We start from the raw sequence: 11,135 nt of genomic DNA on the forward strand, positions 1-11,135 counted from the left end.
CATTTTCTCTACGCTACCAAGACTCTTATAGTTCCTCTCCGTGGTACTGCACGTGAAATGAAATCTCACAACTTAAAGCTCAGTCTGTAAAAGTCCTGGAAATTGCAAGGAACCCAAAGGTGCAGAGTGTAGGCCAATCGGTGTGTGGATATGCTCTGGTTCTCACAAACCTTATTCCAGCTATGAGTCAATGACTTCACTGCCTTGTGAATGATTTTAAATAATCAAAGAGTATGGAAGTAAATACAGACGGAAAATCTGCGAAGATTGAACACATTAGCAGATCGTCTATGAAATTGAAACCTATACTGAAAACCTTCTGGCCCTCCGAGCTCAAGAGCATGGGATTAAAAGCCCTATCTTGGAAATGTATATGTTACAGAAACAGTAATCAAGGGAACCAAGGTTATAGCGGTAATCAAAAGAATGTAATCCTGGGACAAAGACCAGACATGGAGAACAGACATACACAACAAAGAACATTAAATAACTAAAATCATACATACAAAGTAACAAAAGTAAATGAGCAACTCGGACTCCACTAAAAACTGGGAGCATGGACCAGGTGCACCGGTAGGGTAAGCGTCCTCTGCTTTTCTAGAAACACCCGCGGAGTTGCTCATAAAAAGTCAAGTCCGGGGTAGGCAAACGAGGGAAGGAAAACTATGACCCGTTTCATGGTGCTGATCCATGATGACACCATAACGATCAACGAGTTCATGATAACGGCCATAAAAATTCTGTAGTGATGACTTCAATCTTGTAGCAACATAACTCTGTTCGAGTAGCCTATTTGTTAGAATTCTAGCGCGATACAAAAAGTCAGCGTAGTTTCGGCAAGCTCTGGCATAACTTATGAGTTGTGATATGAGTACTCCATACGCGGGAGCCGAAGGGATGTTGCCACAGATGAAAGGAAAGTTGACAATTCTGAATGAAAAGTCATCACGTTTGTCGTAAAGTTTGGTCAATAGTTTTCCTTTACCATCGATTTCTAAGTGTAGGTCAAGATATGAGGCCTACTTCACAGTGTCTGTAGTATCCTTTATCTCAAGTTCTTTTGGGTAGATGCGATGTATCAAATCCCAAAAATTAGCATTGTTTAAAGATAATACGTCATCTATATAGCGGAAACTGAGATTGAAGGATCTAGCCAAACGATATTCTTTCGTTCTGATCAGATCAGCTATAAAGTCAGCCTCATAAGAGTGACGGAATAGGTCAGCAAGTAAAGGAGCACAATTTGTTCCCATTGGAATGCCGACCGTTTGTTGAAAAACACGTCCACCACACTGGACAAGTATGTTGTCAATTAAAAATTCCAGCATTTTGTAAGCATCTTCCTCTGTATATTTGGAAGTTGATTTGGAATTATTTCTTACAAAGTATGAGGAATCTCTACCAAGAACTATATATTTGTATCTAGGTGTACCATCTTTTTGGAAAAACAACGATGTATAATGTTTTTAAGTCGGGATTTTAACTGAGTATGGGGAATAGAAGTATACAATGTTGAAAAATCATAGGTTTTAATGCTATTATATTCAGATAATAGTCTTGAACTGATTGTCTCCAAAAGATCTTTCGAATTTTTCAGGATCCACATTGAATTAATACCACTACGGGAGTAATAAGTGTTGTGGTAGGACTGTAGACCCTCTTTGACAGTTGTGAGTATAGAAGTTAAAAGTTTTGAAAGAGGTTTGTTGGTACATTTTGCAGATCCAGCCATGAAACGTTGTTTGTATGGATTCTTCACTAGGATGCACAGAAACACAAGGAATCAACATAATAAAAATAAATGACCAAACTAGTCCACCTTGGTATTTGACGCTGGGTAGTGAAATCCGAGAAGAAAAAAGCGGCTGAATGTCCATTCAACGCGAAAAAAAAATTAAAGTTGGATCATATAATGCATGTACAATGAACGAACCAGGAAAATGTGTCAAAATAGCTAAAGAGATGAAGAATAACAAACTAGAGATACTAGGTATACGCACAACAAAATTGGCAGAAGCAGGACCGATAAAGTTATCAACAGCCAAACCAGTATATACTCTGGAAAGAATGGCAAGAACGGGCATCATACATGTACAAGAAGTGTAGGGAACATGATGACACTAAAAGATACATAGTCATTATTAGAATGGGAACCAGTGAATGAATTAACGAACCATGTGCATTGTAGCAAGATTCGGGACAATACATAGAGAGTAACATTTATTTTTCAAAACATATTATACACCAACAAACGAGGCTGGCGAAGTAAGAGTTCTATGAGATACGACAGAACATCACGAGCAAAGGATCTGAGAGAACGATAGTACTATTGATAGGTGACTTCAACGCTTAAGTTGGAAATGACAACACTGTGTATAAGAAATGATGGGCCATTATGAATGAAAATGGACAACATCTGGCAGATTTCTGTGCAAACAACAACCTAGTTATTTGTGGGGCAGTTTTTTTCTTATTAAAAAAAATCCTCAAAACAATATAGGTATATTCAGACAAGACTACTCATAAACTCACAACCAGTTTGATTATATCTGCATCAACACTTTATTTAGAAGATCATTACTATATGTTAGAGTAAAGCATGGCGCAGGTGCTGCTTCAGACCACTGTATGGTTGTTGGGAAAGTTCATATAAAGCTTGGGAAACATGAACAGTGCTAGAGTGAGAGTGAAATACAATGTTGAATCTCTTAAAGATAAGACTACACAACAGAATAAAGAACAAAAGCTCATGGATAACATTATTAATGGTAAAGCAGATGAACATTGTTCTGTAGAGGACAAGGTCCAGACCAGAATGCTACATTAAAAATCATTGCAGAACAGTCGTTGGAATGGACGTCTTCACTTTACATCAACTTAATTGACTTCGAAAGGCGTGTAGTTAGATGCTCACTGTGAAAGATCATGAGACACTATGGCATTCCAGACAAGTATATCTATAATGGATAGACATGCAGAGTATTGCATGGAGGAGATATGAAATAAAATTCCAAGTAATTACAGGGGATAGATAGGACTGAATCTAATCACTTTTCCTCTTTTTGATGGTCATTGAATGGTTAGTGAAGAAACCAAACAGGGCAGAAGAAATGACATTCAGTGGGCTTTGTAAGAACAGATTGATGACCTTGATTTTGCTGACGACCTTGGTCTTCTCTCACATAAGCATAGCCAGATGCAGGACAAGACAGCAAATCTCGAATCTGTAGGCGCATCGGTAAGGCTTAGAATCAACAGAGATAAGACAAATTCATGCAAATCAATGTCAGTAGCACTAGTACTGAGCCAATTGTTCTGGGAGATGGAGATGGTATAGAAGAAGAGGTAACATAATTCACCTATCTAGGAAGTGTCGTTCATACACTAGGAGGCACAAACAGGGACAAACGATTACACATAGGGCAAAACCACTTATATATTTTTAAAAACAACATTTGATCTTGAACTTGATATAGCATAGCAATTAATCATGCGAAAAAAATAACACCATGCAAAGAACAAACCTGAAGATTTCAGAGGAAATTTAATGTATCTCTATGTAATTCCAACGCCCTCTCATGACAGTGGTGTGATTTATAATTACAGTTGAGAAATATCATAGTGATTTATATGACCTAGCTCATTTGACTTGCTCCTATAGAATTACGTTAAAGAAGCTACATCATTGCAGCCAGTAAGTGTCAAGTTCGGTAGGTACTGAATTTGGAAAGACGAGGAAACATTAAGATACCTTGTTTCCTATGTGAGATAGAGACTTAATATCTGTCGACCAAATTGAGTTGTCCAGCATTATATTTCTGAAGTGATAAAATAAACAAAGGCTGAGCATACCCCTGAGTAAGAAGTTTATTTGACAATATTCGTGCTCCAGAGAGAAAATCCGTATAAAGGTCATGGGTCAGGCTCGAAAGTAACAGATCAACTGTGAAATGTATACTCCATATGGTGGAGAAGTTGGTAAATTGGCACTGAGAATGGGGAAATTCAGTATTGGGATGTCAAAATCAGCATGTGTGTCATAACGATTCAAATAAATTCTAACGTCCTGTATTACTTATGTACATAAAAAAGGTCTAGGTTTGATAGAAAAAAAAATAGTTACTTATAAGAAATGTACAAGCGTATAACCTTAGACCAAAACAAGATACTTTAAAGGATCACCAAAATGTCGTCTATAAGTAAGTTCTGGACGGCCCATCAACTAAAGTAATAAAATTCACGGTAACTGAATGATATCAATTCTTCTCAATCAAACTAAAAAGTGATTTAGAAATTCAAAATACGTGAAAGCATTGTAGATAGAGTAATAAAGTTATAAATAAAACAGAATCATTCGAATCCTGAAAGGTATCAATTCGATCTAATACCTTAAATGATTTTTAACTCCCCCCCCCCCAAAAAAAAAAAAACAAACAAACAAACAAAACAAATAGTTTACATCATTTGTTTTCATAACATTCATTGCAATAATTAATATCAATGTTTTCAAAAGGGGTTAAATTAGAGGTTAAAAGTTTAGAAATATTAATAGCAGTAGAACATTTGCCGGAAGATGGACGAAAACATGATTTGAAAGGCTTTTTGTGAAGTTTTGTTATCGAGTATAAGGTCAGAACTGTCAGGCGATCGGTTTAAAATACTAAACTAAAGTGTGCACTGTCGCTTAAATTAATGAAAACATAATTGATATTGACATGATAAATCAGCGTACATAGAACAAGGTTTAACAATAAGAAATTAAAACAAGAATACAGAATGGCGCATTGCTTTACTGTAATAGTTGAGCTTCAGTTCCTTTGCAAGATGAACAAATGTTGTCGAGCAGATACAGATAGCAGATACAGTAGAAATACTGACGTGTACAAGAAAGAGATATTCGTCAAAACAGACAGTGACATTAAATTATGAAAACATTTAGGAACAAATATTTTACGCATATAGTAGAAAGAACCAATACCGGTACGAACAACTTTTCGCAATTAGACCAAGGTGAAAATATTGTGGTCCAAACGAGTGGTAGATGCAATTTTTTGATACCATCTTTGAAAATGAAAATAAGATTTACGAGTTCCTTAAAATTAAGAAAATAAATAACTATAAAAAACAAATCAACAAAGAAATAGTTTTGACCATAGTAATATTTAAAATTTGAAACAGAATTGACGATGCTCATTTGTAAAACAATACCTGCCGAGATTTTAGGTTGAGATATAAAACATGTGCATGAAAAGCTAGCATTGACACATTGCAAAGAAACAGTTTTAACATAATTAGGGAATTTTAAAACAGTGATATGCTTGTATTATAATCAGATACCATTTATCAAACATGATCCAATGGAACAGGGTATACGCAGTGAACAGAATCGTCACATTTCGAGACGTATAAAGGATATTTATTTGGTGTGACTTGTATCGTTAATTTGACCTCTTACCTATGTTACAACATCTTGATAAGCTGTCCTATAGTATCAAACGTCATGCACTTAATTACATCCCTAGATTATACCTAAGAGAAGGAGTCACACGGCCAGCGAATGCTATATAGCCTAGCTGCTGACCAAACAATCTAACTATGACGCCAGACTGAGGGTTGGTGTCGTCATAGATGTCATAGTGGTACGAGTTCGAATCAGTCTGAGGAAACGACTAAAATTTGTCCTAGAAATTTCAACGTTCGTCCATCGATAGAAAGTTTCAAGACCTTGATATTCTTATTAATTTCGCTGGTGCGGAGATGTAGTAGTCACATTTTGTACTTAAATTCGCTGTCTAAAAGTTCTCCCGTTAGCACTTTATTTCAGGATAATTGTTTATGAAACGAAAGCTTTGTAATATATTCTAGAAAGTTCTCAACGACCAGTATTAAAACTTAGAATATATTTTAACTTGTATAGAAAGTATTGTTTTAAGTTTTATTTCATATGTTCATTTTTAGATAAGCTTAAAGTCAGTTACCTCCAGGTACGAGATCACAATTAACTCCCCCTGACTTTTCGTTATATACGGATATATGTTTCTTCCTAAACATTTTAAGGGCTTTCCCTACCAGGGAAACACCTTATTGTTTTTTTCTAATGTTTATTATTATCATTATTATTCCGTTATATGCAAAATTTTCTTTGAAATGACTTTTACCAGATGACCCTGTGAAAACATCCATTATCCATTGTAGAAGTTATCTCCCTTCTATTGCTTTTTTTTTCAACATGGTCCCCCGAACTCATTTTTCAGGATATCACAACAATATTTGGTGAACATGTAGATGACATCAGGTTCAATTAGGAAATGACCCTGCTAAGGATTTTATTACCATCTTTGAGAGTTATGTCCCTTTCAGACAGTTTCTTTTAATCGCTCATATCTTAAAAACCATAAGAGATAGAATAAATTTGGAAACGGTTTCCTGCACATAAGCAGACGGCTGAATTAATAAACATAATTTAATTGTGTTATCAAAACATACGGGAGTTATATCCCTTGAAATATACTTAATTTTAAAAATTTATATTTCGAGAACCGCGAGTTGTAGACACGAGGGATCTTCATCAATGATCTTTGGTCCATACGACCTTTCATTTGTACCCAAGATCAAAGGTCACTGAGTGCTAGTTTTTTTCCTCTTTCAATATTTATTTTGGCACGACCCTGTTGCGTCATCATTTTAGATATCATTACAAAATTTGGACCATCGATAGACCTTTCTAGGATTTTTACAGAATAATCCCATGAAGAATTTTATTATCCATTGTAGAAGTTATCTCCCGTTTATTAGCGTCTTATCAATATGGTTAATACGTCCCCCGAACTCATTTTTCAGGATAACATTATCATACTTGGTGAATATGTAGATGTCATCATGCTCTATTAGAAAATGATCATGCTACGGATTTCATTATCATCTTTAAGAGTTATGTCCCTTTAAAACAATTTCTTTCAATCCCTCATATCTTGAAAACCGTAATAGATAGAATCAATCTAAAAACTGTTTCATGTACACAAGATGAATACCCAATGAATAAACAAAATCATGTCTTTTATTATTAAACCATACATGGGACATCATCAATGATCTTTGGTCCATGTGACCTTTCATTTGCATCCAAGGTCAAAGTTCATAGAGTGCTAGAAAGCCTTCTCACTGCAAAATACAGGCCTTGATATCGAGAAAACAATGAGAGATAAGTGCATATATACAGCGTATGAAATGACCCTCTCGATAAGCCCTACATTTTGAGACAACATTTAAAACTTTCAGACCGTCTGTTCAAAAGTTATGACAATTTAAATGGTTTGCAGAATCCGGTTTGTGACCTTGACATAAATGTATGACCTTGATTTTGTACGTTTTTCAAGGTCAAATAATCTTAAGATGTATGGTGGTAGTTTTATGTCTCTACGACTTCCGGTTTTAGAGTTTGTTAGTGCATCATATGTTAATAATCATTGGCCTCAAAATGAGCTCCAAAATTGCCCAAATTATTTTTGTAATTTTGTTGTATATGTTCTGCAAATTATCATGCAGTTTTCAGATTTGACATATCTTGTCTAGTTTTGGATCTACTGAAATTTTAAGTTTTGAAAGCGAGGGTATATATTTTAATGACCATTTGTGTGTCTGTTGTGGATTTTAAAATATATATTTGTTTGTTTGTTTGTCGGATGTTAAACCCCAACAAACAAACAAACAAATATATATTTTAAAATCCACAGCAAACACACAAATGGTCATTCCATAGAATGAAAGATCTGCACAAGTAGAACTGTTTCACAAAATACCAAGAACCAACATAAAAAACCAATGATACTACAACAACTTAAAATTTTCATATTTTCTAATGGTTTGATATATTTCATCGATACCAATTTATAGATTTGATATTGCATCATTTTTTCAACTTTGTCGAAGGAGGTCGTGTGATATATCATTCTGAATGTCTAAATCAGCACATTTCAAATATCGGAGTTTGAACCATGACAAGCAATACATGTTCAAATAGTAGGGTCATTAAGTGCGAAAATTTAAAGTTCTTAGAGGGAGGGTAAGGTTTGAGCATATTAAATGAAAGGTCTTAAAGCGTACATCCGAAATATCGATGTTTTGTCTCGAAATAAAGGACTTGGATGAGGTCAATGAGTGCAAAACTTAAGTTGTTTATACAGTAAGGTTGTCGCATATCAAATTAAAGGTCATAATGTGTACATCTCAAATTTCAATTTATTTATATAGAAAAAGAACCCAGTTGGGGTTAATAAGTGCAAAATTCTAAAGTTCACAGAAAGTAGGGTTGTTGTATATCTAACGAAAGGTGGTCGAGTTAACATTACAAAAATCATGATGGGAACATCGACAATTTAAATTTGTAATTTTATGTAGATGTTTTGATTTGGTCCTGTGGAAGAAGGTAAAAAATAAGGACATTTGGCAGAGGTCACTTTTCATGTCTAAATACGGGTCTGAAGCATAGGTGTTAAAAATAAAAAAATGATGGTGATTTTTTCTAACACTCTTATAGAAATCTGATTTTGTACATGTTTCTATATTGGTGAAGACTCATTGATTTTAAAGCGGAGGATTTTTTTTATATGTCAAAATATGTCTGTTAAAATGCACTACGAAATTATTTTTGTTCTCGTACCTAATAGTCTGTCTGGAATTGATAGTAAAGGAAAAATTGTTATCTTCGGCATAGGTCAATTCACGTCAATCAATTTTATCTAATAGGTCGCATTGTGTGTGTTCGCAAGTAAACATTTCGAAAACCACTACTAATTTGGATTTTGAAACTTAGTCATGCCGATTGTGTTCCTCTTGATTTTCCTTTTTACTGAGGCGTATTGTTACAGTTTTGAAAAGGATTCGATCGCTGATTTAATCCGGAAGGAAGTATCTGATCAGTTGCGTATTGTTACCGAAAAATCAAATGAGCAGGAAAAGTTAATACATGACCTTAAACTTAAACTCCATATGAGGTCAACGGAGCAGGATATGATAATTCGTGACCTACAAGAAACAGTTGAAATTTTAATACAGAGCTGTGATTGTCGCCACCATGGAAACAGTTTCGCTTTAAACTCGACTGATAGTTCGGATGACGATATCGGAGAGAGTGATCTCAATTTAAAAAGCCAATCATTAGAGCCAGGACAACCAATACCAGACCGTCGAATACGGAAAAACCCTGACAACATCGGATTTTCTAGGAAACGCCTATTACAGAACAGTGAGTGTAACATCAAAATTGTTAATAAAAATCAAAATTCTAACAGACAAACTATCTGTACATTAAAATATTGGTTACAACATAAACAAAATTTGAACGACTGAATTAAGATACGGTTCTTGAAATTTTATCTTCTGTGTGTTAGCATCATATTTTTTAAACCTTAAAAAAAAATTATCAAATAAAGACTGAGATGTTCCGATCTGAAGATATCTATAGAGGCAGGTGGGCTATGATTCCAAAAGAACAGTTAAGCTGGAAGCTCAGGAACAGATTTCATTATCAATCTTAATGTAAAAAGAACGCAATGTAAGAACTTCAACAGATATATTTATTCACAAATATTCATCTAACACCGGCAGAAATGCAAATTGATCGATAACTGTCAGGGAGAATGCTATTTATAAAAAGCTGTCTTCTTTTCTTAAAATTTCAATAAAAATACCGTAAAAGCCACTTTAAAGCTTGTCTCAATAATAACTTATTTGACATAAATTGAAACATTGAAAAAGTTATTATTATATGTGTTAATAGTGGTGTAATGAATATCAATATGTATTGATATTTTTGCATTTTTACGCCAGTCGTATCTGGGATATTTTTACATTAAAGAGTCTTGTACGTCTTGTCCCGTACGTCGATTATCGGTACCGAAGTTATCTTGCAATTCATAGTTACTGCAAGTTGTTTTCAATGCCATGCAAACATATCTTTCTTCGTTACTGTAAACGCATGTCTGTTGACCAAATATACTTATTTTTCTAGTCAATTGTACAACGTGCAAGACAGTTTGTACTTATATGAAGCATGTTGGTAAACATTGGCAATATCGTTGAACTGTGAAAGGTATTTTTCTTAGATATTTCAGATGAACAAATGGTTGCATTTTATGCGTGGATGAACAGCGATGAAACTAATTCTGGACCACACCATACTCTTATATTCGATGGAGTCCAGACAAATTTAGGTAGTGCCTATGATAGACACACTGGAATATTCAGAACACCACAAACTGGATACTATGTATTTACATGGACAATTGTTGCCGAAATTCATGGATGGATTTACTCTGAACTTATCAAAAACTCAACACCATTTGGGAACGTCTTAACTAACAGTCAGGATATAATGGATGAACAGACCGTCACAGGTGTCGTTGTGCTGGCTCTAAAACAAGGCGATGATGTGTATATACGCTCAGCAGGTGGACACGGAAGTATTCGCAGTAGAAGTTCATATCGGTCGTCTTTCAGTGGATGGAGAATAGCATAAACTCCGACAAAATTAAGATCCAATTAATACAAAATGAGTAACAATAAACCGTGAAGCAGCCAACCTTTTCTTTATCTTAAATAATTTGCAAAACGACTTCGGACATTGCATTTCTGTAAATATGGGAGCTGTAAAGTAAGACAATATGCTTATTGAAGGTTTAATACTTGTACACAGGAAGTTCAATACGCTTTCACTTTTTGAAGGTGTTCTTGTTACGCGAAGTAATTAACATGTCCACCAATACCAGGGGCGTAGCCGCCTATACGCAAATACGCAGTTGCGTACTTTCGGAAAAAGTAACAAAAATAGAAACACACATTTTAAAGATGAAATAAAGGTTTTATGCAAGGACTCACTGGGGGCCTTGAGCGACCTCCCACCCCACCCCAAGACCCCTCGCCGTAATTTTGCGTACAAATAAAACAGGTCTGAATACAGCTTATAAAACTATACAATAAAGATAAAGTTTATTGTGTCATAAGAATTAATGTCTCGTTCGCTTGAAAAATGAGATTCAATTTGAATAATTTGAATAACCGGATATGGCATGTGAAATTCTACAAAAAATATTTTTCAGAACGTTCAGAATCCATCTAGTTTTTCTTTATTTGTTTCA

General features: G+C 34.8%; 1 protein-coding gene across 1 annotated transcript; it reads left to right on the forward strand.

Annotated features, from left to right (window-relative positions):
• Positions 1-8,721: 8,721 nt before the first annotated feature.
• LOC148599444 (uncharacterized) lies at positions 8,722-10,579 on the forward strand. Its single transcript, XM_088557864.1, has 2 exons — positions 8,722-9,244; positions 10,104-10,579. The coding sequence occupies exons 1-2, from the start codon at positions 8,815-8,817 to the stop codon at positions 10,514-10,516; spliced, it is 843 nt and encodes a 280-aa protein (XP_088413990.1). The 5' UTR covers positions 8,722-8,814; the 3' UTR covers positions 10,517-10,579.
• Positions 10,580-11,135: the final 556 nt, after the last annotated feature.

This window comes from Perna viridis, chromosome 13, assembly GCF_037379345.1.
Source record: "Perna viridis isolate PV_CMFRI_1.1 ecotype Kerala chromosome 13, ASM3737934v1, whole genome shotgun sequence".
In the NCBI taxonomy this organism is placed as follows: domain Eukaryota; kingdom Metazoa; phylum Mollusca; class Bivalvia; order Mytilida; family Mytilidae; genus Perna; species Perna viridis.

Bases quoted from the DNA above. Each gene is read 5' to 3' on its own strand.
- LOC148599444 (XM_088557864.1), top strand. From the start codon at position 8,815: ATGCCGATTGTGTTCCTCTTGATTTTCCTTTTTACTGAGGCGTATTGT. The intron at 9,245-10,103 runs GTGAGTGTAACA...TATTTTTCTTAG, and splicing joins GAAACGCCTATTACAGAACA to ATATTTCAGATGAACAAATG.